A 25,374-nucleotide genomic window follows, 5' to 3' on the forward strand; every position below is an offset into this window, starting at 1 on the left:
TTCTGTAAATATTCTAGAACACACGGGAGTCCTGGAGCTCTATAACTAAATAATATCGTATACATAGATATATATATCATATAATAGATATTATCACGGCCAAAAGCTGTGTGAGCCGATATTATGAATCTCAAACTACCGCGTTGGGTTCTCCGACGTTCCTGGTTCTTCCACGTCCACATCAATCTGAAGTAGACTGAACCGCGACATGGAGAAAGCGATTGTTGCCGGGCAGCGCTTAGGCACCTCCGCCTCGTGCAGCGCTGAGGCGATTGTCCCTCGGCAGCGGGAAGCGGGACTCAAGCGGGAGACATTCGCGGCCAACAATCCCTTTCTCCTCCATGTCGTGGTTCATGTTCTTGAGGGAGTCAAAGCCAAAGTTCCCTTCCCCCAATTCATTCTCAACCATGGCTGAGAATAGGAATGCACCGAAATGAAAATTCTTGGCCGAAAACGAAAATGAGGTAACGAAGGCCGAAAACCAAAACACCGAAAATAAGTTATTATGACAATTGCATTTATGGCTATGACTGTGTACTAACTTCATTAAAATCAAGGCATTGCAATTTTTGCAAATTGCTATACGTGGGTCTTTCTCAGAAACATTGAAAAACGTCCACACCGCAGACAGATTGGCGCTTATCCAGACAAGCGTGTGCTGGCCGCGCTTTTTGTTTGCGTCATCCCAAATTTCTGTTTCGGCCATGTTGTTTCGGTGATAAAAGTATTTCGGCCGAAAACCGAGAATGTGCTTTTGGGCCATTTTCTGCCGGTGCATCCCTAGCTGAAATAACCCCCACTACGAGTCTCGTTGTAGAAATACCAGAGACGAGAGTCCAACGTGTTATGCTCCATAGGGTTCCAAATAACAAGGAAGTGTACAACACTTGCGTTACAGTCCTGGAGCTCTATATCTAAATAATATCATATAATACATAGATATCTTTATCATATGATACATATTATAACGGCCAAAAGTGCCTCCAGACCATATTATGAATCACAAATGACTTCCTCAGGTTCTCCCACGTCTCTGGTTCTCCCACTTTCACATCAATCTGAAGTAGACTGAACCGCACGCTGCCTGCTGCCGGGCGGTGGTGCTTCGCGGCGGTGGTGCCTCGCGGCAACTCGCAGTTCATGTACTTCAGGGAGTCAAAGCCAAAGTTCCTTTCCCCCAATTCCTTCTCAACCATGGCTGAGATAACCCCCACTACAGTCTCGTTGTGGAAATACAAAAGACGTCAAAGAACGAACAAGAAACACTTGCGTTACAGTGTGTGTATTCACACACACACAAATGTGGCCCTCGCACGGTCGTGTCTCATTGGCGGACCAAATTCTCTGGGCGGGCCAGGCAGAGTAAGGGGAGGAGCTTAGATGCTATGTGATGATCTATGAAACCACATTCCAAATCAGCGCGCTTGAGCCTCCATTTTTTCCAAAGGTGATCATAACACCTAGTGCTCGTTTTACACCGAACGCAAGTTTTAGCCCCTGGGGGACCATAGGCAGGGTAGGGAAACTCATAATTAGGTTAGAAAACCTCATAAAGTGCGATTTTCATGCCATGGCACCTTTAATAAACCCCTGAAGGGGAAATTCCTTTGTTACAACAGTTCAGCAACAGTGGAAAACACAGGATAAGATACAATACAATAATGATTGCTGAAGTAAATGCTAAAGTAAAGACAAACAGAACAAACAGGGCAAACAAAACAAATGATTTAAACAATATAAAACATATTAATTATAAAGTGGCCCAGTACCACTACTTCACAGTTTATTAGAGTATATAAATGCAAATTTGAACAAAGAGAAAAAGTACTGAGATATGGTACCTTGTACCACAGGATGTCGGGGTCGGGTTTCCCCTCCACCACCACGGCCAGGCGGGAGGTCGCCCCGGCGTCAACGTCCAGGTCCTCCATGATGGACTCAAACTTGGGTGGTGCTAGAGGAGGAAGAGGAGGGCGATTATATCTGGATACACGTTGCTACGTAGGCTGACTGACTAAACCAAAGGTGGGACATAGCAGGCACCACAGACAGTGACAGGTTCACCTGCAGTTGACCCACATGTACACACTTTGATTGACATAAAACCCAGCCCTGTGATGACAGCCTTCCCTGCCTTCATCACAGCCATTGGATAAAAGCCTGATTTTAGTAAAACATCTGTCCTAGAGTCGTTCAACTTTTGAAAACTAGAGCCAATTAAAATGGGAGACAATGTCTCAATACGTGAGACGGGGGACAGTGGATAAAGCTGAAGAGTCCAGCATAAAGTGGGTCACCTGCTCACCCCAGTTCTATAAACATCACATTTCATTTATCCATTTTAAGCTAGTGTTTCATACTTAGAGTTTGAGACTTTATCAATGGCCTAATCCCAGTTTTATCAAGAGACAATCCTGAATCATTCCAAGACTGAGATCATTCCTTAGCTGACTTTGAGATGTATATTAAAGGGCAACTTCACCCATGTCACTTAAGCTTTGTATCGTTAGAAACCCACTCATATTTTTGAATGGTCGAGCATCATTCCCTTATTTTCTGGAGAGATCCGTATCAATCTCCAACACTTCCTGTTTACAATGACGCATTATGAAGATTTTTGAGTACAAGAAAATAGGAAGTGTAAGAGGGGATGATTCTCGTAAGACTACAACCACTAGTCCCACCCCCCTCTAGGGGGTGGGACCCACTGACGCTACAGACCTATTAGAGCAGTGCCAGTGGGTGGGACTTCACCAGCAGAAACTAACATCCACAGCGTCTGAAGCTAAGCTAACAGAGGCTGTTGATAAAGCTGAAGTACAATGGCGGAGGGTACTGGATCTGACATAGAAGATGGCACCATGCAAAAGTTCACCATTTCGAAAGAAATACAAACGAGGACTACCGTATTTTCCGCACTATAAGGCGCACCGGATTATAAGGCGCACCTTCAATGAATGGCCTATTTTAGAACTGTTTTCATATATAGGGCGCACCGGATTATAAGGCGCATAGAATAGAAGATACTGCAGTCAAACGTTTGACTGGGGTTGCGTTATGCATCGACTAGATGGAGCTGTGCTAAAGGGAATGTCAACAAAACAGTCAGATAAAGTCAAACTTTATTAAGCGTTCTGACAACTCCGTTCACTCCCATGGTAACGATGTTCAAACGTTAATGTGCATATTAACAATATCTCCCAGCCTTGTTCAGTTGTAAACACGTAAAAGAAACAGTCTGATACCGCTAATTCAAACGTTAGTGCATAACTCAACATTGTTCAGTTACGTATAACACGTAAAGCTCACTTTTTCAGTTCATTCCCCGTCCACGAATCCCTTGAATTTCTTCTTCAGTGTCTGAATTGAACAGTTGGGCGAGTACGGTATCCAACATGCCCGGCTCCCTCTCGTCATTATCCGAGTCTGTGTCGCTGCTCTTGCCTGGCAGTTCAGTGATTATTCCTGCCTTCGTGAAAGCTTGGACCACAGTTGAGACTGTTATATCAGCCCAGGCATCCTAGATCCATTGGCAGATAGTGGCGTAAGTCGCCCGGCGCTGTCTCCCCGTCTTGGTGAACGTGTGTTCGCCTTCTAAGGCCCCCTCCAAAACAAAGCCGTTTTTCTGGTGAAACCGCATAAGTCTTGTCCGTTCGGCCGACCGTCCAGACGGAGCCGGCGAATCCGGTGCCCGAAACCGCACATTTCTGAAACCACCCTCGGGGGTGGTTTCAAATCTATTTGGACCTATGCGGTTTCGTGTTAGGATTCGTGTGGACATCTGAAACTCTTGATGGCAGTGGCTCCCCACCAGCTGGGGGACGTCCGAGTTGCGTTGAATTTTTTATTTATTATTTTATTTGTATTCTTTTTGTAGCTTTAAATAAAGCCCCTTGATAAATGTAATTACTAACTGTACATTAAAAAGTATTTCTGCTCAATTTAAAAGGTTGAATCTCCTCGTGACTGAATGCGCTCCACTTTTTCTGTGGAGAACCAGCGCCTTGAATATTTACTACAGCGTTTCTACAGCTCGATGCGGTTTCGAAATGACTCCGTCTTTACGGAGTACGCCTTATAGTCTTTACGAAGTGCGCCTTATAGTGAGGAAAATACGGTAATTCACTGAGTTCACCAACTAATACCCCTCATTAGAAATGTTGTGTGAAATGATTTTCAAGCAGTCTTGTGGTATCAGCTTGGTAGATGGAACAGCAGGGTGTCCGATAGGCGGAGATCTAGATCAGCGGGAGTGGCCAGCGAACCTGTGCATCGTTGTGCATGGTGGGAGTTGTTGTCTTCATTCCACAACAGCAAAATGTCACTTTCTGCCTTTTCTCGGTCAGGACGGCACCAAATTAGAATTTTATTTAATATTCGACTACATATAGGACCCAATTTCAATACATATTCATGCCTCCACCGGTGAAATGCTCCTTTAAGAAACGTTTGACATTTTCTTGACAATCTGTTTGCCAGTTGTATAGAGGAGGAATCCGTCTTTTTGTTTATTTCAGGTTTTGCACTCTAATGACCAAGGAAGAAACACAGAGAATGAACACAAACAGAGGGATGTTGATTGGATTTGGGGTTTTCGTTTTCAACAAACCGACTTCACGTAGGTCAGTACGTGAAGGCCAGTTACCTGCCAGGGCCAGCTGTATGGTGCAGAGGTCGCTGCCAAACTGGTTGTTCGCCATGACAACCAGCGCTCCCACGTCCAAGCTCCGAACCCGCTGCAGCTTCAAGGTGTGCTGGTCATCGTCCGGCATGCTCATCTCATACACCCCGGGTTTGTGCACCAGCGCAACCCCTCTCCTGGGGGAGCCAGAAAATAAACACCCTGGTCATGGAAGGGCCTAGGGAGATATTAGCCTAGCCCAGTGCAGGGATGTATCGTAGCTTCACGTCGTAGAATTAGCATATGATCTCTGCTAATTGTTTAAACCTTTTTGCTTACAGTTACAGTTATTGCAACTTATAAAATGTCTCCCTTAACTTTAAAGTTTTTTCAATTTCTATAGATCTGTTGTTTTGGGATTTACAGAAATACTAATATCTATTCAATTAAGATTAGCTTATAGTCTACTTTCTGCTGTGACAACCAAAAATGAGGAATTTATCAAATACATTATATGCATAATTAAAGACAATGTTCCAACATTATAACCACCAACCAGTGACACCCACCTCTTCCAGGTGACCACGGCGTGAACGTGGTTCAGGGTGATTGTGATGCTCACTGACTGGTTCTCCACCACGTGAACCATGTCCGGCTTGTCCATGATGATGGGCGATTTCCTCAAATAGGGACCTAGGCCAGGTCATAGGCCACAAAGGTCAATAACTTGATAGATACTTTAACGCACACATAAACAGTCAGTCTGCAACTACATAACTGCACGTATACACACACAAAAGTTACAGATATCCGGTGATTAAGGTGTCAAGATAACGCAAAATAAGTTACAACTAGAAAATGCATTTCATGCAGAAAATGCAGTAAGTGCTGTCGTTCAAAGTGAGGTTGAAAATATTTTTTAAGAAAGCCACATAGATTAAGACATAAAGAAACGTTAAATGGTGCAAAATCAAGTGAAGGGATTTGAACAAAAGTCTAAATGGAATAAACAATGCAAACATGCACACCTTTTAAGAAAATGTAATTGGTTGGAAACAAATAAAGTGACAGCTGAATGTGTGTGTGTGCGTGCGTGCGTGCGTGCGTGCGTGCGTGCATGCGTGCGTGTGTGTCTTTAAGAGAATAGCGAGCCGGTGCGTGATTAAAAATAGTCCAATAGAGCGGAAAAAACGCCCAATCTGGCAACACTGCCTGAATGTCCTCCAAAAGTAGCCCAATCTGGCGGGAAAAACTGCCCAATCTGGCAACACTGCTGCGTCAACGTAAATGAATGAGACCACCTGAAAACGAAGCCGGTATGAAACTAAAACTGTGATACTGAATAAAGTATGATATCGAAATTCTGTTTGGATATTATTGAATATACAAGTGTGTAGATTTGTTAAATGGTTTGAACGAAGGTAAACGGTTGACATTTGACCGAGTTACGTTGGCTTAAGTAATTTAGGTGTCAGAATGGGAAGACGGCTTCAATGGGACCAACTGTAGAATATGACAGTTTGAAACTAAAAATGTGATTCTGAAGGAAGTTTAAATAATATCGAAATTCCGTTTCGATATTACTGAAGATACAACTGTATAGATTTGTGAAATGGTTTGAACGAAGATAAACAGTTGAAAATTGATTTAGTTACGTGACATAGGCATAGACATAGGATTATGCCGGGGACGCGTCCCCACCAGATTTCGTCAAGATTAATTTTGTACCCACCAAAAAATCGAGTTGGATGGATTATAAAATGGGTCTTCTCAATACCGTGGAACGCTCCCTTTACTTGCATGGGCTCTTCACAACTTCCGGCGGTGAATTATATTTGATAATTCACCGTCGCTAAGTATAATTGACCACTGACCGCCTCAAGTAGTGCGGTAACTACTTGAGTAACTTTCCGGTAGTCCGGTAACTTTAACTTTCGGGGCGAAGCAAGACACCTTCGCTACGCGTCGGTGTCCTGTTTGCCCTGTCGGGGCTTATTTTCCCGATAATGACCGGCGTTCTATTCATTATCCCTTACTTATTACACGGCTCTTCTCAATGCTGTAGACTGCTCTATTTACTTGCATGGGCCTTCCTAACGTTCAGCTGTCAATTATTTTTGTTTATTACACGGCTCTTCTCAATGCTCACGTCCACCATATTTGACCGCTGTCAAGGGAAGTGTTTTTTTTGCCTCTGATTCATGTCATCTGTATCACTCCGCAGTCCGGTAACTTATCAACCCCAGCGTATTCAGTTGCTAAGCGACGTCAAACTATGGCAAACTATTTGTGTCAAGTTATTTCTTCGATTTGGAAAGTAACCATTGCTAATAATACTAACACTCTTTGGCTGGGATGATGAGGCATCAGACAATCAAGTCATTTTAGCCTGAATACATATGTAAAAAGCACCAGAGCAGGTTGCTTGTACCATGGACAGTATCAGAACGATAACCTGTTGAACTAAATGGTTGTGGTAGGCTACACCACGGGATGCATCTGCAGACCACTGCCACATAAATAAAGGTAAGACGCAATATTTATTGCTTAAGATTTGCTGGTGCTGTGGCGAGGTCTTTTGTGTTTTTTGCACTCAAGTGGTCGGCTGTTTAAACTTGCAATTGATAGTCGGTGGAGTCACTCTCTTGTTGACACAAAGTGACTTTTGGTCATTCTTGCTTTTCTTGAATTCTGGAATAATTGTGGGGGGGATTGCATGAGTTTTGGTCGGAATGCCTGATATAGGCTAGTTTTGATGGAATGCGTGTTGTGAGTTGAGAACAGCCAGCTCATGATGTGATACAGTGTTCAGCTGTGCAACAAATATTTTTTTCTTTTTCAATCTTGACGACTTTTGTAGTGCTGTGTGTAGCCACACGTTTGGCCCTTCTGAACTTACACATGCAGTTAATTTCCTTTCCTAGCTCCTCTTGTTTATGTTGTTAGCTTAGCCATATCATGTCACGTTGTCAACATTGGATACATGGAGAACAACATAGTGGATCATATGTCCAATGCTTTTTGGAAACGTTTGCTTCATAAAACGTGCCAGACAGATTTTGTATACATTTTATTCCTTAGTAATTAGCTACATGGGTATGCCGTCTTTGAGAACCTTTCATTACCGGCACTAAAGAGAGAAAAAAGAATGCATCCTCATTGTACCCAGCACTTCTGAAGATGCACTTCCGAATGTGTCTCTGTCCCCAGCACATTTCAAACCAAACTGACGCCCATGGTTACGTCTTAAACAGTTTGAAGTACCAGAGGATGGCTCTGCCGTCCTCCCATTGACTCCCATGATAAAAAAAGATAATATTTTAAAAGTAGAATATCTTAAAAAGTATAAAATATTAAAAAAATCTGAAAAGAAGAGCGCGATTCCAAGCTATTCTGAATATTTTAAAATTTGGGTCCCTAGGTGAAAAATTGAGGAAAGAGATAGGTCCCAAAGATTGTAGAGAATAATAAAGAAAGAAAGAATAAAACTTATGAAGAACAATAGTTGAGCGCTGCATGCAGCACTCACCTAAATATCATACACAATTAATGCATAATTTACAAATTAGTATATAAAAATAATCGAAATATGCATATGCTGATATGCTGATCCAAAAATATAAGTAGCTTATGAAAACACTGAGATATTGTACATATTTTTACCGCAGTGTTATTGCATACTTGATCCTGATTCGTCAATAACATCCTAAGGGTGTGTATTTTATTTCAATAATGCTCAGCTAACAATCCAGGGTCCTACAACAGAACTATCAAACCAGATGTTTCCCTGACAGCAAAAAAAATGCTCAAAGCTCCGAAACAATATTGAATACATCTTTATAGATATATTATTTCAAATTCTTTTGAATATAAATATATTTAATATTTACACAGATAAAAAGCCAATAATTCTGTAGATGAGGGGTAACCCATGTAGATGAGGGTAACCCCCACTGCGGGCCCCCGTCTCGCTGTGTTCCCTACGTATCCCACAGGGAGGATGAAGACAAACCAGGGGAAGGTGTGTGCGGGGGGGGGGACCAGTACCTCGGTCGAGTAGCTGCACCAGGTCGGTTGCGGCCGACGGTTTGCTGAGAGCCTTGCCGGTGGAGCTCAGCACCCTGAAGGCATAGCGGACGCCCTTACACAGGGAGCCCACGGTGTAGCTGGTTTCCTTCAGGCTGGAAGCCACGATGGACCACTGGATGGAGCCTAAGGCCTGCTGCTGCACCGCGTACAGCAGGGGGACGGCCTCTGGGGGGGACACACCACAATATCAATGTTATCATATAAATAGTGGTCCTTTCATCATAGCTAAACATCTGCAGTTCACTTACCGGCCATAGGGGGCAGTAATGAGAAGGAATTTCTGATTCTTACACATAAAACCTTAAAGATCCCATGCCATTCTATGTTATGATGCTTTAATATAGGTATTAGTGGGCCACAAACACAGTATTCAAAGACGTCCCCGAAATTCAGCCGTGGTGCAGAGAGTCACAGTCACTCCGAAACAGTCGCACATTGAGCTTCCCCCAAACGCGCTGTTTCGGTGGGCGTGTCAAGGCAGGTCAAGGAGGGGGGTGGGGGTGTGGCCCTGAGCAGCTTGTAGCCACTACCATGCGCTCTGTATACGGTGGGCGTGTAAAGGCAGGTCAAGGAGGGGGGTGGGGGTGTGGCCCTGAGCAGCTTGTAGCCACTGACAGTACCATGCGCTCTGTTTACGGTGGATGTATCGCAATGGCTCTTAGAAACCCATATTATACATAGATATCTATATCATATAATATATAATATATATTATCACGGCCAAAAGCTGTGTGAGCCTCCAGACGATAGGTTATTATGAATCTCAAACGACCGCGTCTACTTCAGATTGATGTGGAAGTGGAAGAACCAGAGACGTCGGAGAACCCGACAAAGTCCTTTGTGATTCATTATATCGTCTGGACGCGCACACAGCTTTTGGCCGTGATAATATGTATTATTTGATATAGATATCTATGTATTATATGATATTATTTAGATATAGAGCAGAGCTCCAGGACTGTAACGCAAGTGTTTACAGGAAGCACACTTCCTTGTTATTTGGATAACCGTTCTGCTGTTGTTGGTGTGATGGCGCATAACACGTAGGACTCTCGTCTCTGGTATTTCTACAACGAGACTCGTAGTGGGGGTTATCTCAGCCATGGTTGAGAATGAATTGGGGGAAAGGAACTTTGGCTTTGACTCCCTGAAGTAGGCTACATGAACCACGACATGGAGGAGAAAGGGATTGTTGGCCGCGAATGTATCCCGCTTGAGCCCTGCTTCCCGCCGCCTCGGCAGCGGTCAGCGCTAATCACCGCCTCGGCAGCGGTCAGCGCTAATCACCGCATCCTGAAGCCGAGGCGGTGGTCCATCGGCAGCGAGGCTCCGGCGGGAGACGACCGCGGTCAACAATCCCTTTCTCCTCCATGTCATGGTTCATGACTTCAGGGAGTCAAAGCCAAAGTTCCTTTCCCCCAATTCATTCTCAACCATGGCTGAGATAACCCCCACTACGGGTCTAGTTGTAGAAATACCATAGATGAGAGTCCGACGTGTTATGCGCCATCACACCAACAGCAGAACGGTTATCCAAATAACAAGGAAGTGTACAACACTTGCGTTACAGTCCTGGAGCTCTATATCTAAATAATATCATATAATACATAGATATCTATATCAAATAATACATATTATCACGGCCAAAAGCTGTGTGCACGTCCAGACGATATAATGAATCACAAAGGACTTCGTCGGGTTCTCCGACTTCTCTGGTTCTTCCACTTCCACATAAATCTGTAGTAGGCAGAACCCTGCGCTGCCTGCTGCCGGCGCGAGGCACCACCGCCCGGCTGCCCGCTGCCGGGCGGTGGTGCTTCGCGGCGGTGGTGCCTCGTGGCAACCTGCGGCAGGCAGCATGTCGCAGTTCATGTAGTTCGATGTCGTTCTGCCATTGCATTCAAAATTCTGTAACTAGCCTGTTACTACGAACTAAGCAACTACCGTACACGTATTAGCATTTAGCACTAGCTCAATCACGACTCCTTCAGAATTCTTGTGGGTGGTTACGAACCAACCAAGTGGGCAGGGCCATGAATAATAATTTGACAACGCTACGTCACAGTGTCACCTTATCCAGATCGGCTCATTTCTTCTGCCTTTTTCCTTTCATTGCCTATTGCATTCAGCAGACAAACTGCATAGATTTCAAACTTACCACAGCTCACAAACTTATTCAGACCTATGTTATTTAACAAACAATAGGAAAAATGTGATTTTAATGGCATGGGCTCTTTAAACAACTATATGCACTCACTGTGTTGTCAGACAATTAAGATAAAAGTGTCCACCAAATATTTATTATTTAAATACATAGTGATGTTTTGAAGGGGAATCAAAAAACCAAAAGCAAATATAGAGCCTTATCCAAATGTATACCAATCTGCATTACGTCATTCGCCATGGCGATAACAATGATCTGGTTTAAAGCTCCCATACCCGTGGACTGTTCCATTCTGTTGGGCTTCTTCCAGCTCAGTGTGAGGGTCTTTCCTGTGATGGACTCTACCACCGGAGGGCCGTCAGGGGGGTCGGGGACAATGTCTGTAGAAAATAAATAAATATAATAATGACAACTTTTTCGAATCAGTTTGCTATTACGGCGTGGCAGGCTAGTTACCTGTGACATAAAGGTGTGCGTAGCAGGCAGCCTTTCCCACGTGGTTGGAGATGACGCTCTTGTAGACGCCGCCATGCGCGTGACAGGCACTCCGGATCACAAGGCTGTGGACGTCCCGTTCTGAAGATCACAACGCAGCTCAGTCAGATGTGCTTCCCACGCCGCACGTTAGCATTCATGTTACTTTAAACTGGATGAAGTTAGCTCGCTAGCTGCACTCTTCTTTTAGCATTAGGATTGGGTTGTTGTCATTTTTGTCATTGCAGGAATGGTGGTTTTGATTTTAGTGAGCTATGAGTGCTTTTATTGGTTTATGGGGTCCTAATTCATACAGGCACTGAGTTAAGTTTGACATTTGAATAAATCGATGATGGTAAATTGTATCGCCTCCCTTCAGGTGGCAGTATCCGTAAAATCGGAGTGTGAATCAGATGGCTAGAAGGTGTTGACCAGTACATCACATGCGTCGGTTTACAGGGTCCTCACTTGTACAGGGACATGAAAACCCATAAAATATGCCCTCCAGACACTTTATTTCATTGATAAGTTGCCCGGAGCAATGTAACATCCCAAATGGCTGCCTTACCGGTAGGTCCATGTTTCCAAGAAGCGCCTCTATTTTATTATTTACGGTAGCCGGTAATCGACTTGTGTGGACTTCCTGGAAACATGGACCTACCGGTAAGGCACAGACTTGGAAAACTGTCTTTTTTAATAAACTCCCAGTATGTTAAAGGCCCACTATGCAAGATCGGGCATTTCTTTGCTGTTTTCTTGGTTTGGCACGCACTTTTCTCTACACAGCGCCCCCTACAGCTTCGTAGTAGGTATTTTACAACACTGTCGTAACAACTCGTGGACGACCCTTCCCCATGCACTTCTGCGCTAGCTGTGTGCATTTGTTTTCAAAGAAGCCGGCGAATGCGTGGAGCCAGAGCCGGCGCTGGCCGTTTCGGCGCCCTAGGCGACTCGAAATCAACTTGCGCCCTAGACAGGTCTTCTGAGCGGGGGGGGGGGGGGGGGGGGGTAGATGAAGTAGATGAAGTGCGGACAAGGTTATAAAACGGTGTATTTGTATTGCAATAAACATAAATCCATCCTTTTTTATAGTTGACGGGGAGAATTATATCCTAGATTATAATTGTTTTATTTTAGGTTGACCAATGTTCCTCCGACATTGGGTTTCTCAGTCTCTTTTTAGTCGGCTGATCTATGATGAATGTAACAATCCCTTAGTTACTTGTATTTATATCGAGCCGGTTCCGTGTTTGGGGGTCTGTGCCGTAAAGCAATTCGTTACTTCGTGAGACCCGAGACTCCCGCGAGAGTTGGCGGCAGGTCGCCGGCAGAAACCTAATCCCTTTCTCCGCCAAGATGCGCAAGGGGGAGTCTAAACAACGAACAATCGAACAAAAATGTATGATAGAACCATCGCAATGACTCTTAGCCTGTTATATTAAGGTAAATCAAGCCAAAAAAGTTGCATAGTTCCCCTTTCACTCATGTCTGGTCTCTTTTCTGGTCCAACTTCTTTTTATTCTTCTTTTGTTCCACCGACAGTCGCCTCTTGGGTCCCTTATCAGTCGATTGATCCATGATGAATGCAACAATTGCCTCGCAACTGGCTGTTTATATCTAGCCGGTGTCATGTTTGGGGGTGTGTCTGTGCCGTAAAGCATTTTCGAAACTACAATCTGACTACATTTTCGAGGCGCGATTGGATACTTCCGCTGCGTCACATCTGGATTGTGTCGGTCCGAACAGATCAAGTTGCATATGCGCTTTTTCCTTGGAGAGGCGACATGGGGCAATGACACACCCACCAAACGACCCAGAAATGGTTGCAGAACCATCAGAATAACTCTCAACCTGCATAATTAATGTAATTTTGGCTAGAAAAGTTGCATAGTGGGTCTAACTAAATTGTTGATGCTTCGTTTTATGTGTAGGGACCCTAATTGTTGCTATTTTGAGCAATTTTACTGGTTAAAAACTGCAGATTTGGAAGAGTTCCAAATCTTCCAAAAGGCCAATAACATGGAAGCCATTTGGGCTGTTGCATTGCTCCGGGCAACTCTGGGCTTATTTTATATATTTTCATGCCGAAAAAGAAAAAGGAAATTTTCGCCGGAATTACACTTTAAGTCTGATGTTACAGTGGGCGATGGCTTTCTGTAATGCCCAACAGAAGTGTAGTAACTGTACACGTCAAGGGTTGAATTCGGAAGACCAGCGGGTGTTTACGAGGACTCTTGTGTTTTACGGGGTCCCAACTCACGCTGGGTCATCTTGCGCTCCTCGCTGCCGTCGATGCGCTTGCCCTTGTGGTACCAGGTGATGCTGGGGTAGGGCAGGCCCGCCACCGTGCACTTCAGCACCGCCTCCTTCCCCTCGACCACCTCCAAGTCCGCCATCGGCTTCACGAAGTCAGGCATGGTCCGGCGCTCCACCTCGCTCTCCAGCACCTCGGGCTCCTCTGGGATGGACGGCATCTTCTCCAGCTTGGCCCTGTGAGGGACGGAGACCCGGGCTGTTCATGTTTCATGGTGCTCAACTGATTTGATTTAATTTGATATAATCCAGTCTATTGAAATCCAATCCACTGCACTCCAATCTAATCCCACCATAAGGAATCCAATCCAATCTCATTCATTCATATATAATGTTAAGCTACTTTAATTAGATATAATATGACCTAATCCAAACTAATAGAATGCTAACCTAAAACAACCAAATTTTATTTTATCTAATGTAATCAAATATATTCCAATACGATGTCACATTTTACATCTAATTCGATCCAACCTGATCTCATTAGCTAATATAAAGTTAGCACCAAAAGTAAGGAAATTTGGTAACAATGTTTTTGGAAATAAATCTTATACCGTTGGAAAGCCTGTTTAGTTCCCTTTCAAATGGTGCCCCATCTGTAAGGAACATGCATTTGTGGGATGAGCAGCAGCGCTGAGTATGTGGGTTGCGGCCATGAAAAATTTGCCAAATCTTTTCTGCCATTGCCAAACAGGTTATTTTGCTGTTGCTATTGACACTTGTTTTGAGCTTCTGGTACCCCCAGGTGCTGCCAATCAGGTGCCTGATTGGCACCTGATCAGGTGCCTGATTGGCACCTGATTGGGCAACTTCAAGCCGGTGTTCCGCAAAACCAAGTTGCGGCATTATTTGGAGTGAACCCTAGTACCGTCTCCAAACTGAAGGCCAAGTTCCTTATAACGGGGGATGTCAAAGACAAGTCAAAGAAGACGACACCCCCAAGAAGACCGTTTCATCACCCTGTCAGCACTTAGGTGCCTTGACTGCTGTGATTTTCAGTGAAGGTTTGCAGGACGATATGGCCGACGGCTCTCTGCCCAGAAAATCCGTAACAGACTGCACACAGCCATTCTCGGGTCTCATAGGGCTGCCAGGAATCCTGCCATGACTGCCCTTCACCGTCAGGCTCGTTTGCGCTGGTGTCGGCAACACGTGCACTGGAACCTGAACATGTGGAGGAACGTTATGTTCAGTGATGAGTCCAGATTCTGCCTACGGCAGTTGGCCGCTTGGGGTCAAAGTTTGGAGAAGACGTGGAGAACACTATGCTCGTTGCTGCACCGATAGAATAACATATTTTGGTGGAGGCAGTGTGATGGTGTGGGGTGGCATCTCCCTCACTGGAAAAACAAGGCTTCTCATCATTGGAGGCAATCTCAATGCAGAGAGATATAGAGATGAGATTCTGCAACCAGTGGCAATCCCATATCTCCACAGTCTGGGACCGAACTCTATCCTCCAAGATGACAACGCTCGCCCCCACAGTGCAGGGTATTTCAGAGACCACTTCCAGAATGTGGGAGTGGAGAGGATGGAATGGCCTGCTAGCAGTCCTGACCTCAACCCCATTGAAAACTTGTGGGATCAGCTTGGGCGTGCTGTTCGTGCCAGAGTGACCAACACAACCACGTTTGCTGACTTGTGACAAATGCTTGTTGAAGAATGGGATGCCATCCCACAGCAGTGGGTGACCAGGCTGGCGACCAGCATGAGGAGGAGGGGCCAGGCTGTTGTGGCTGTGTATGGTTCTTCCACACGCTACTGAGGCTCCTGTTTGTGAAATGAATAAATTGTTTAATTGCCAATATGTCTTGTTTTTTCAAACTTCAATCATCCAATCCAACAAACACCAAACGAGTCAATGGCAGAATAAACTGTTTGGCATTGGCAGGGAAGATTTGCAAATTTTATATGGGCGCAACCCACCTACCAAGCTCTGCTGCTCATCCCACAAGTGCATTTTCCTTACAAATAGGGCACAATTTTTTGTGCTAAATTTAATTTGTTCAAACCTAATCTAATGTGATTTGAAGATTTTATCTAATGTAATCCAATTTAATCTAAAATCACATTTTAATATAATGTAATCCAACCTAATCTAAATCACATGTAAATCAAATTTAATCCAATTTAATCCTGATCACATGGTAATCGAATGTAATCTAACCTAATCATCGTCACATGTTAATCTCACTTTATTTAACGCCACATGTTAATTTTATGTAATCCAACCTATTATGAATCACATGTTAATCTAATATAATCCAACCTAATCGGATTAAAATGTTAATCTCACCCTATTTAACGGCACATGTTAATCTAATGTAATCCAACCTAATCTAAATCACATGTTAATCTAATGTATCCAACTTGATGTAATCCAACAATAATAATGTAATAATGATGTATGTTAATGTGTTGAACCCCACTCACATGTGCGAGGCGGCAGCCGCACGCGGCTCCGTGACGTATAGCTCTGCGGTGGTCTCCGCGGAGCCGCGGTAGTTGGTGGCCACGGCGGTGTAGAAGCCCTCCGAGTCGGAGCAGACGCGGGCGATGACCAGCGAGTGGCGGCCCCCCTCCTGTAGTAGCCGCACGTTGTCGCTCGCCTCCACCGCCCCGTCTGACAGACACACAACACACAGGGGGGAGGGGAGTCCTGATGATGGGGGTGGCTGATTTTATAAGTTAATATAAAAAATAAATCATTTTGGCGAATATTTTTCATACATTATATGAAAACTTTACAATTGGTGTCGATTTATACATGACGTAATCACCTGTTTTTCAATCCTCTACTGTGGTGGTTGGACCTCTCAATGCAACAACAGTGTTACATCCTGTGCTGTGTGAAACCCTTCACACAGAACTTAACGTAGTTCCTCCCATACAATTAATTGGTTCCTTAAACTCACGATTTAAATGTGATGTCGCTCGGGCCTGAGGCATTGCTGGAGGGTGAGCACCCAATCCCAAGGAGCTGCTCCACCCCCAGGATACCACGATATATATATTGAATAAAGGCAGATATATCTATATTTTGAATATCAGCCAATATATCGATATCGGAATCGAAAATCCAGTAACGGTCGGGCTCAACTCTTAACACACAGAGGAGGGAGGATGGATTTGTGGTTAGGGGGTTGTAATCCCAGCCTAAAGATTCTGGGTTCGATGCCCCAGTCGTCCGCAGTCTAACCTGTAGGCATCCTAGAGCAGGATGACAGCTAACCCCTATATGCACCGTGCCGTGATTCTTTCTAGTTCCCTGGAAGTCGAATTGGATAATCGTGTTAAATAAATGATGAGAAGAGAAAGGAAGTTCATGGAGTTGTAAACCAATTTCCCAGTTTTAGGAGAAGTGTAACACTCAGCTATTTTCTAATATGACACCAGACTGCTTCGTCAATTCTGATGAAAAACGGTCTGCAGCATCAACGTTGTTTCCACAGAGACGTTGGACCATTGACGTTTTTAGTCTGGGATGTGTCTACTCCGTCGGTCCGGTTTGGAGAGATGAGGTACAACACGCAGCAGTACCCTCCTATACTACAGAATAGTTCAGCGCCATGGTTCACCTTCCTCGGACAACAAAACACTCGAACCCAGGGAACCAAAATAAACAAGAAAAAATTGTGGGAAAGCATGGTGGGAGATGGGGAAGGGTAGCTTGGGATTAGGGCTGCACAATATATTATTTTCAAAGTTTACCTAAAACAGGTACTTTGTCAAGAGTGCGTTGCATTTGTTACCGCAACAAAATGGAACACCTTTTTTTTTCTTTTCTTTTTTGCCACCATAATGCTCTGTATAACGAGTGCAAAGCCAAATCGGAATGCTACGGAAGAGGATTAGGGCCACTCATAAAAAAATAATTAGATTCTGAATTTTGACTTTTTTCTCAGAATTCTGTGATTAAAGTCATAATTCTGATTTTAAACTCAGAATTCTGACATTAATCTCAGAATTCTGACTTTGATCTCAGAATTCTGACTTTGATCTCAGAATTCTGACTTTAAAGTCAGAACTACTGGTACCTGTAAGGACCAACCTCCGCGGGAGAGACACTTTGCTTTATGCAGTAGGAGGAAACCACACGCAGAGTAGCCAGTAGCCCTAGCCGACTCGTGCTAAGACGTCTTCCCTTAGCGACTTCTTGCGGGTTCGAGGAGTTCCAGAAGAAGCCATTTGGTTAATGGAAGACCAAAAGGTGAGTGAAACTGGAACATGTGTTGTTTTGGTGCCAGTTTCACTCACCTTTTGGTCTCCAGAATTCTGACTTTTTTCTCAGAATTCTGAGATTAATTTCAGAATTCTGAGTTTAAATCAGAATTCAGAGTTTAAAGTCAGAATTCAGAGATTAAAATCAGAATTTTTACGTGTAGCCCTAATCCTTTTACGTAGAATGCCCCGCAAAGCCAAAGCAAAAAACTATTTGGGATGCTTTTTGCAGTGCTGCATAACAGAGAGCAGATCTATGCAGATGCACTCCGCTACAAAATCACCCGAATCATTAAACAATGATTCATTCTATTTTCGGAGATTTACGATCATAGGGATACTAGATCTATGACTTGTAAGATCTACGATCTATCATCCCTGCTGGGGATCCAGACCGATCTAGGAGCTCATGTTTGATTTGCTCTGGCCCATGCACCCGGGGCCGCTCCCGTTCAGACAGACCTCCAGCAGACCAGGCTCGGGTCGGGCCCATCGCAACCTTTGACCTTCCGGTTCCTTCCGGTGGAGAGACTCACCGAAGTGCATCCAGGTGACGCTGGGCGCGGGGGTTCCGCTGACCTTACAGTCGAAGCGGGCGGTGCGGCCCTCCATGACCTCCAGGACGTCCAGCTGGCGGGTGAACAGGGGGTCCCGGGTGGGCGTGACCTTCAGCTGGGCGCTGGAGGTCAGCTCCTCTGTGAAACAAACCACAGCCGAGCAACACAACACAACAATGTCAAAGACCAACCACAGCCGGACAAAACAACACAACAATGTCAAAGACCAACAACAGCCAAACAAAACAATGTAAAAAAGATGATGATGCTGATGATACTGCTACCAATACGCAATGAATAATGTATAGAACGCCAGTCATTATCGGGAAAATAATAAATTTTCGATAATGACCGGCATAATATGCATTATCCCACTTGTTACACGGCTACTTGACAAAACGAAAAAATTACTTTTCTTTCTACAGTGTATTTGTTACCAATCTAAGTGTTGATCAGCAGAGAAATAGTTTGCCAAAGACGTTGACGTCGTTTAGCGACCGAATATGCTGGGGTTGATAAGTTATCGGACTACTTGCGGAGTGGTACGAAAGAAGTGAATCAGAGGCAATAAAAGCGGTCATTATATGCTTAGCAATGCTCAGTCAATTATCAAAAAATTATTGACTGACGGAAGTTGGGAAGGCCCATGCAAGGTGAACGGAGCATTCCACAGCATTAAGAAGAGCCGTTTCATGACTATTGTTAAAGGTGCCATGGCATGAAAATCTCATTTTATGAGGTTTTCTAACATAAATATGAGTTCCCCTAGCCTGCCTATGGTCCCCAAGTGGCTAAAACTTGCGTTCGGTGTAAAACGAGCACTAGGTGTTCTGCTCGCCTCTGAAAAAACGGAGGCTCAAGCGAGCTGATTTGGAATGTGGTTTCATATGTCGTCACATAGCATCTAAGCTCCTCCCCTTACTCTGCCTGGCCTGCCCAGAGAATTTGGCCCGCCAAAGTCACAACCGTGCGAGCGCCACATTTGTGCGTGTGTGAATACACACACTGTAACACAAGTATTTCTTGTCGGTTCTTTGACGTCTCTTGTATTTCCACAACGAGACTGTAGTGGGGGTTATCTCAGCCATGGTTGAGAAGGAATTGGGGGAAAGGAATTTTGGCTTTGACTCCCTGAAGTACATGAACTGCGACATGCTGCCGGTTGCCGCGAAGCACCACCGCTCGGCAGCAGGCAGCGCGTGGTTCAGTCTACTTCAGATTAATGTGAAAGTGGAAGAACCAGAGACATCGGAGAACCCGACAAAGTCGTTTGTGATTCATAATATCGTCTGAAGGCGCACACAGCTTTTGGCCGTGGTCATATGTATTATATGATATAGATATCTATGTATTATATGATATTATTTAGATCTTGAGCTCCAGGACTGTTACGCAAGTGTTGTACACTTCCTTGTTATTTGGATAACCGTTCTGCTTTTGGTGTTATGGCGCATAACACGTGGGACTCTCGTCTCTGGTATTTCTACAACGAGAATCGTAGTGGGGGTTATCTCAGCCATGGTTGAGAATGAATTGGGGGGGAGGAACTTTGGCTTTGACTTCCTCAAGAACATGAACCACGACATGGAGGAGAAAGGGATTGTTGGCCGTGAATGTCTCCCGCTTGAGCCCTGCTTCCTGCTGCCGAGGGACCGCTGCCAAGGGACCACCGCCTCGGCGCTGCACGAGGCGGAGGTGCCTAAGCGCTGCCCGGCAACAATCCCTTTCTCCTCCATGTCGCGGTTCAGTTTACTTCAGATTGATGTGGACGTGGAAGAACCAGGAACCAGAATCGGCTCACACAGCTTTTGGCTGTGATAATATATATTATATGATATAGATATCTATGTATATGATATTATTTAGATATAGAGCTCCAGGACTCCCGTGTGTTCTAGAATATTTACAGAACACGGCTAAAGGCTGTGTGCGCCTCGCCATTGCGATACATCCACTCTAAACAGAGCGCATCGTACCGTGGCTGCAAGCTGCTCAGGGCCACACCCCCACCCTCCTCCTTGACCCGCCTCGCTCCTCCTCATTTGCATTATAGCTACAGACACCAAAACAGCGCATTTGGGGGAAGGTCAATGTGCGACTGGCTCGGAGTGGCTGTAACTCTGCACCACGACTGAATTTCGGGAACTTCTTTGAATACTGTGTTAATGGCCCACTAATACCTATATTAAAGTATCCATAAAATAGCATGTCATGGCACCTTTAAATGAATGTTATCATCATTATTCTAATAAGGCTATTGTCATTAATATCAGTGTAGTTACTGTATTATTATTTTTGGGTTCTGTACCTTTAGCACTGCTCAGCTTGCAGGTGTAACTGCCACTGTCGTCTTCATGGACAGAGTTCAACAAGAGACGGCAGCTAGGGACAAGATACAGAACATAAGGTTTAATAATTACATGTTACATATAATTATTAAGCAATTACTTAGTGGTTCCTTTCCTGCGGTTTGAGGAGTTTGTCCTTGTCCTTTAGAGCAGTGTCTCGTTTGTCTTTTTAATATTGGTTATGATACATTGCTAAGTAAATCAACCTCTGAATACCCTAAAACAAAATTTGATAATCTGAACCAGTGGCGTAACTATCGGTAAGCAGGGTATGCAGGCGCGTACGGGCCCGGGCCAATCAGGGCCCCCCCCAAAAAAGAAAAAAAAAAAAGAAAAATCGCTCCATACCCCCCCCATAAATATCTCTAACAGTTGGTCCATGTGTAGAGAAACCCTAGCTTGTAGCACCCCACACTGCGACCGTGAAGCCAACCTCCTTCCATCAAAGTGCATCTTGCAGTTCAGCTGCGCCGGCTGAATCAGCTTCCCATTGGACAGCCAGTCCACCTCCACGTCGGGGGGGGCGGTCATGTGACACTCAAACACGGCCGCCTCTCCCGCCCTTACCGCCGCGTCCCGTATCTCCCTGGTGATGGCGAGAGCTGTGGCCGCTGGAGGGGAGATTAACGCGTGTTCAGGTCAGGTTAGAAGCTTTATGTACTGTCTATTTTAAGGTTAACCGTTTTTTGTTTAGTGGCTCCAAACAAAAAATTCACCCTGAGCAAGTTTCAATTCTGAAAGCTAGGTAATAGAAAATTGAGAAAATGCGATATGAAACTGTTTGAAACGTAAATCTGAAAACAAGGAGAAAGGAGAATCCGTGAGCAAAAAAAAAATCTTGTGAGGAAATTTTAGCCATCAGTTTCATGAGGCACAGGCCCATGTTTCTCACTAAATTGTGAGTATTAGTACCCTTTTAACGTGCATGTTTACACTAAATAGACCGCACAGACATTATTTACGTAAAAAGAAAAATTATTCTCCCTCTCACCTTGGATCTCCAGTTTGAAGTCCACCTGCTTGGTTCCAAACTCGTTGACGATCTTGCAGGCATAGAGTCCAGCGTCCGACCTCTGGGCGGTGGTGATCCTCAGCTCGCTGGTCCCCTCCCCCGTCTGTCTCACCGCAAGGCGGCCGGTGGACTTCAGCGTCAGCCTCTCCTTCAACCTGGCGCCGCACATATGGCCGCCAGAAGGAGCAGTTGGTTTTTGTTTTGAAATAGGAAAGGCTTGTTGAGATTAATAATATATCTTCTAAGAGCGATAGTCCTCTTTTTAAAATCTATAAAATGTTGGTTCCTGGTGTTTTTAATCATTCATATATTATTGAGTTATTTTATTGTATTTATTGAATCCATTCTTCATTTTGTTGTCACATTTATTTAGTTAGTTTAGAAAAAAACTGAAATGTTGCACTTCGTAAATAAAACATCTTGTATCATCAATTTCCATGAGTAAGCACAACATTGTGGAGTGCTATAAGTGTTTTTTGCTGTCACAACTTCCAATGATTCAGTGTGTTTGGTTTGGAGAGGCCGGGGGTGTTTCACCAGTATATGGAGGGGTGCCCTCTCGCCCTCACGCACAGGAACACATCTTGTCCCTCGCCAACCACCTGGTCGTATGGTGTCACCTTCAAACAAACAGACATAAGACCTTATCGAGAGGAGAGAAAGGAGGTCGCTAAACTAGCATGTCTCAAATGTCGGAGGGTGGCATGACGCTGCTACTCTTATAAACGGCGATATTTTTCAACAGTTGCTCAAAATTGTACAGTTTTTCTGTTGTTTCCTCATTTTACTATTGCTTTATATATTTTTTATTTTAATGTTTTGCTATTGTTTATTTTTATGTATAAATATCTGTATCTTTTTTTACTTAAATTCTGTGACACAAATTTAAGACGGATTCTATTTACTTAAATTGCTATCGAAATAAAATGAACTTGAATCAATCAGACTCTTGCCTGAAACGAGGGCGGCTCTCTGAAGTGGACTTGTTTGCCTCGAGAAGGTGGGACCTCCAGCTCCATAGCTTCTTCTTGCAGCGTCAGGCTGCCCTTATCTGATTGGCTGGGACTGCTGGCATTTCTGGCAACGGTTGGTCTCCCACAAGGCTTGTGGGCAGGCCCTGGAACAGACCCCATAACGTTAGTGCCCTGTGTGCTGTATTGTGCGTTGTAGCATAGTGCATAGGGGTTTCGGTCTCAAGATTTAAAGGGCTTTATTGGCATGGAAAAGGTACATTTACATTACAAGAAAATATAACATATAATGCAATAATAATAATTTAAAATAATCATAGATAAAAATAATCTTTCAATGTACAATTGAATAGAAATGTAAACGTGCATACACAGCAAAAAAATATGGCTATAACTTTCTCCCTCTCTCTCGCTCGCTCACACACACACACACAAATACTTCAGGGTTGATTTAAAAGATGAGCTGTCATTTTTGATGAGGTCAATATTAATCCAGCAGTGAATTGCAAGTGCAGTCTCTACCTGACTCTCGCTCTACAATATGTCCCTCCTTTGGTCCCTCTGTCTCTCCCTCTGCCACCAATATCTGACCCTCCCTCTCCCTCTCTGCTTCTCTATCTGTCTCTATATCACATTCTCTCTGTCTCTCACTGCCCAGATCTATATAAAACGTCCCCAAAAATACCAATAAAGAGCGGGTAATAACAGGAGAAATGACAGTGTCTGTTTTTATGTCAGCCGTAGAAACAGACTCTGCTATAACAACCCTGGAACGGGTTGTCCTGTACAGTGGTCCACAGTGCTCCATAATGGTACAGAGTGGTTCACAGTGTTCCATAGTTGTCCCTAGTGTTCCAGAGTGGTCCACAGCGGTCCATAGTGATACCTAGTGTTACATAGTGGTCCACACTGGTCCCTAGTGGTCCATAGTGTTCTATAGTGGTCTACAGTGCTCCATAGTGGTGCATAGTGGTCCACAGTGGTCCCTAGTGGTCCATAATGGTCCAGTGATACCTAGTGATACATAGTGGTCCATAGTGGTCCATAGTGATACTTAATGATACATAGTGGTCCATAGAGGACTCCACAGTGGTCCATATTGGTCAATAGTGGTCCATTGCGGTCCATACAGGTCCAAAGTGGTCCACAGTGGTCCATAGTGGTCCACGGTGGTCCATAGTGCTCCATAGTGGTCCACAGTGCTCCATAGTGCTCCACAGGACTCCATAGTGGTCCACAGTGCTCCATAGTGGTCCATAGTGATACACAGTGGTCCATAGTGGTACCTATTGGTCCATAGTGGTCCATAGTGGTACCTATTGGTTCATAGTGGTCCACAGTGGTCCATACTGGTCCCTAGACTCGTGGTCCGTATCCAGAACACGGTCGGCCAACCACGACACAAGACGGGGAGAGCCAGAAGAAGGACTTTAGGAACACGTTGTATTTATTTCATAAGGCCTTTATCTCGCTCTGCTCTGAGAGCCGAACCAACCTCTCCTCCAAGCCTTGGGAGGGTGAACACGCCAAACAACAAACACGTCCAACGCCAAGGAAAGGCGGGAGCTACAACCCGAAGGAGACCTACAAACTTTACATTAGTGTGACAAACAAACCAAAACAAACCAGATATGGTTGTAGAAAAACACACCGACATACCGAGTCGTCACATCTCCGGGCTGGGGTCTCCTTGGTGACCAGAGAGTATCCCCTTCCCTCCTCCAACCCCCGCCCCACCCAAACGCCAACATCCACATAAACCTGCCAACCCTCACAAATCAACCACAGGCGTTGCAGCGCGCAACAAGACAGATCTCTCTCTGGTCGTCCCCATCCGACAACTCTTCCTCTGTCCCTCTCTCCCCCTCCATCCCCACCCCCACCCCCACCCACCTCTCATCCAACATCCTCCTCCTAACATTGTAAAGACTCGGTCGAGAGAGACTCACTGTGGACGCACAAGTATTCAAGTTCTCGCTGCCTTGTTGTTCAATCGTTGCGCGGAACCATAAACCGAGGCAGGCAGAGCCGGTCTTCTTGGCAGAGACGAACCCACGCTGTTTTGTTTCAGTATTAGGAGGCTGAGAGGAGGGGGGTGTCTTTTTTATTTTAGACTTATCAGCGAGGTGTTGACGTAATTTCCTTCTCTGCGGCGGTCTGATATCTGTGCTTCCATTCTCTTTTTCAATCTTAGTTTGGCTTGCCGCTTAACCAGCCTCCCGTGCCATCTGGCTGAACGACATCACAACACCCTGCAAACTTTGACCTCGAACCTTATTGATAAAAACAATCTTACGAACATGAGTTGAAACATTTCAAAAGATGTTAACACATACACACGCACACACACACACACACACACACACACACACACACACACACACACACACAAACACACGCACGCACGCATGCACGCACGCACGCACGCACGCACGCACGCACGCACGTACTCACGCACGCACTTGTTGCACGGGCGGCCCCAGACCGGTGGAATGTGGAGAGGAGACAGAGACTTCAGGCCACTAGCGGAGGTAGTGGAGCAGGAGACTATAAATACCAGAGACGGGATGGCCTAATATGGTTGGACCGAGACGAGAGCCGCTC

General features: G+C 44.8%; 1 protein-coding gene across 1 annotated transcript in view; it reads right to left on the bottom strand.

Annotated features, from left to right (window-relative positions):
- Positions 1-25,374, bottom strand: part of LOC115541713 (striated muscle preferentially expressed protein kinase) — a 149,851-nt gene that overhangs the window by 69,546 nt on the left and 54,931 nt on the right. Inside the window, exons 7-21 of the mRNA XM_030353559.1 lie at positions 24,731-24,976; positions 22,753-22,916; positions 22,337-22,419; positions 21,779-21,954; positions 21,221-21,398; positions 20,748-20,821; positions 18,419-18,577; positions 16,095-16,284; positions 13,609-13,838; positions 11,331-11,450; positions 11,150-11,254; positions 8,669-8,875; positions 5,191-5,314; positions 4,646-4,818; positions 1,842-1,954 (exon numbers count right to left, since the gene is read on the bottom strand). Coding sequence (XP_030209419.1) covers positions 1,842-1,954; positions 4,646-4,818; positions 5,191-5,314; positions 8,669-8,875; positions 11,150-11,254; positions 11,331-11,450; positions 13,609-13,838; positions 16,095-16,284; positions 18,419-18,577; positions 20,748-20,821; positions 21,221-21,398; positions 21,779-21,954; positions 22,337-22,419; positions 22,753-22,916; positions 24,731-24,976 — 2,342 coding nt within the window. The remainder of the gene's footprint in view (positions 1-1,841; positions 1,955-4,645; positions 4,819-5,190; positions 5,315-8,668; positions 8,876-11,149; positions 11,255-11,330; positions 11,451-13,608; positions 13,839-16,094; positions 16,285-18,418; positions 18,578-20,747; positions 20,822-21,220; positions 21,399-21,778; positions 21,955-22,336; positions 22,420-22,752; positions 22,917-24,730; positions 24,977-25,374) is intronic.

This window comes from Gadus morhua, chromosome 4, assembly GCF_902167405.1.
Source record: "Gadus morhua chromosome 4, gadMor3.0, whole genome shotgun sequence".
Lineage (NCBI taxonomy): Eukaryota > Metazoa > Chordata > Actinopteri > Gadiformes > Gadidae > Gadus > Gadus morhua.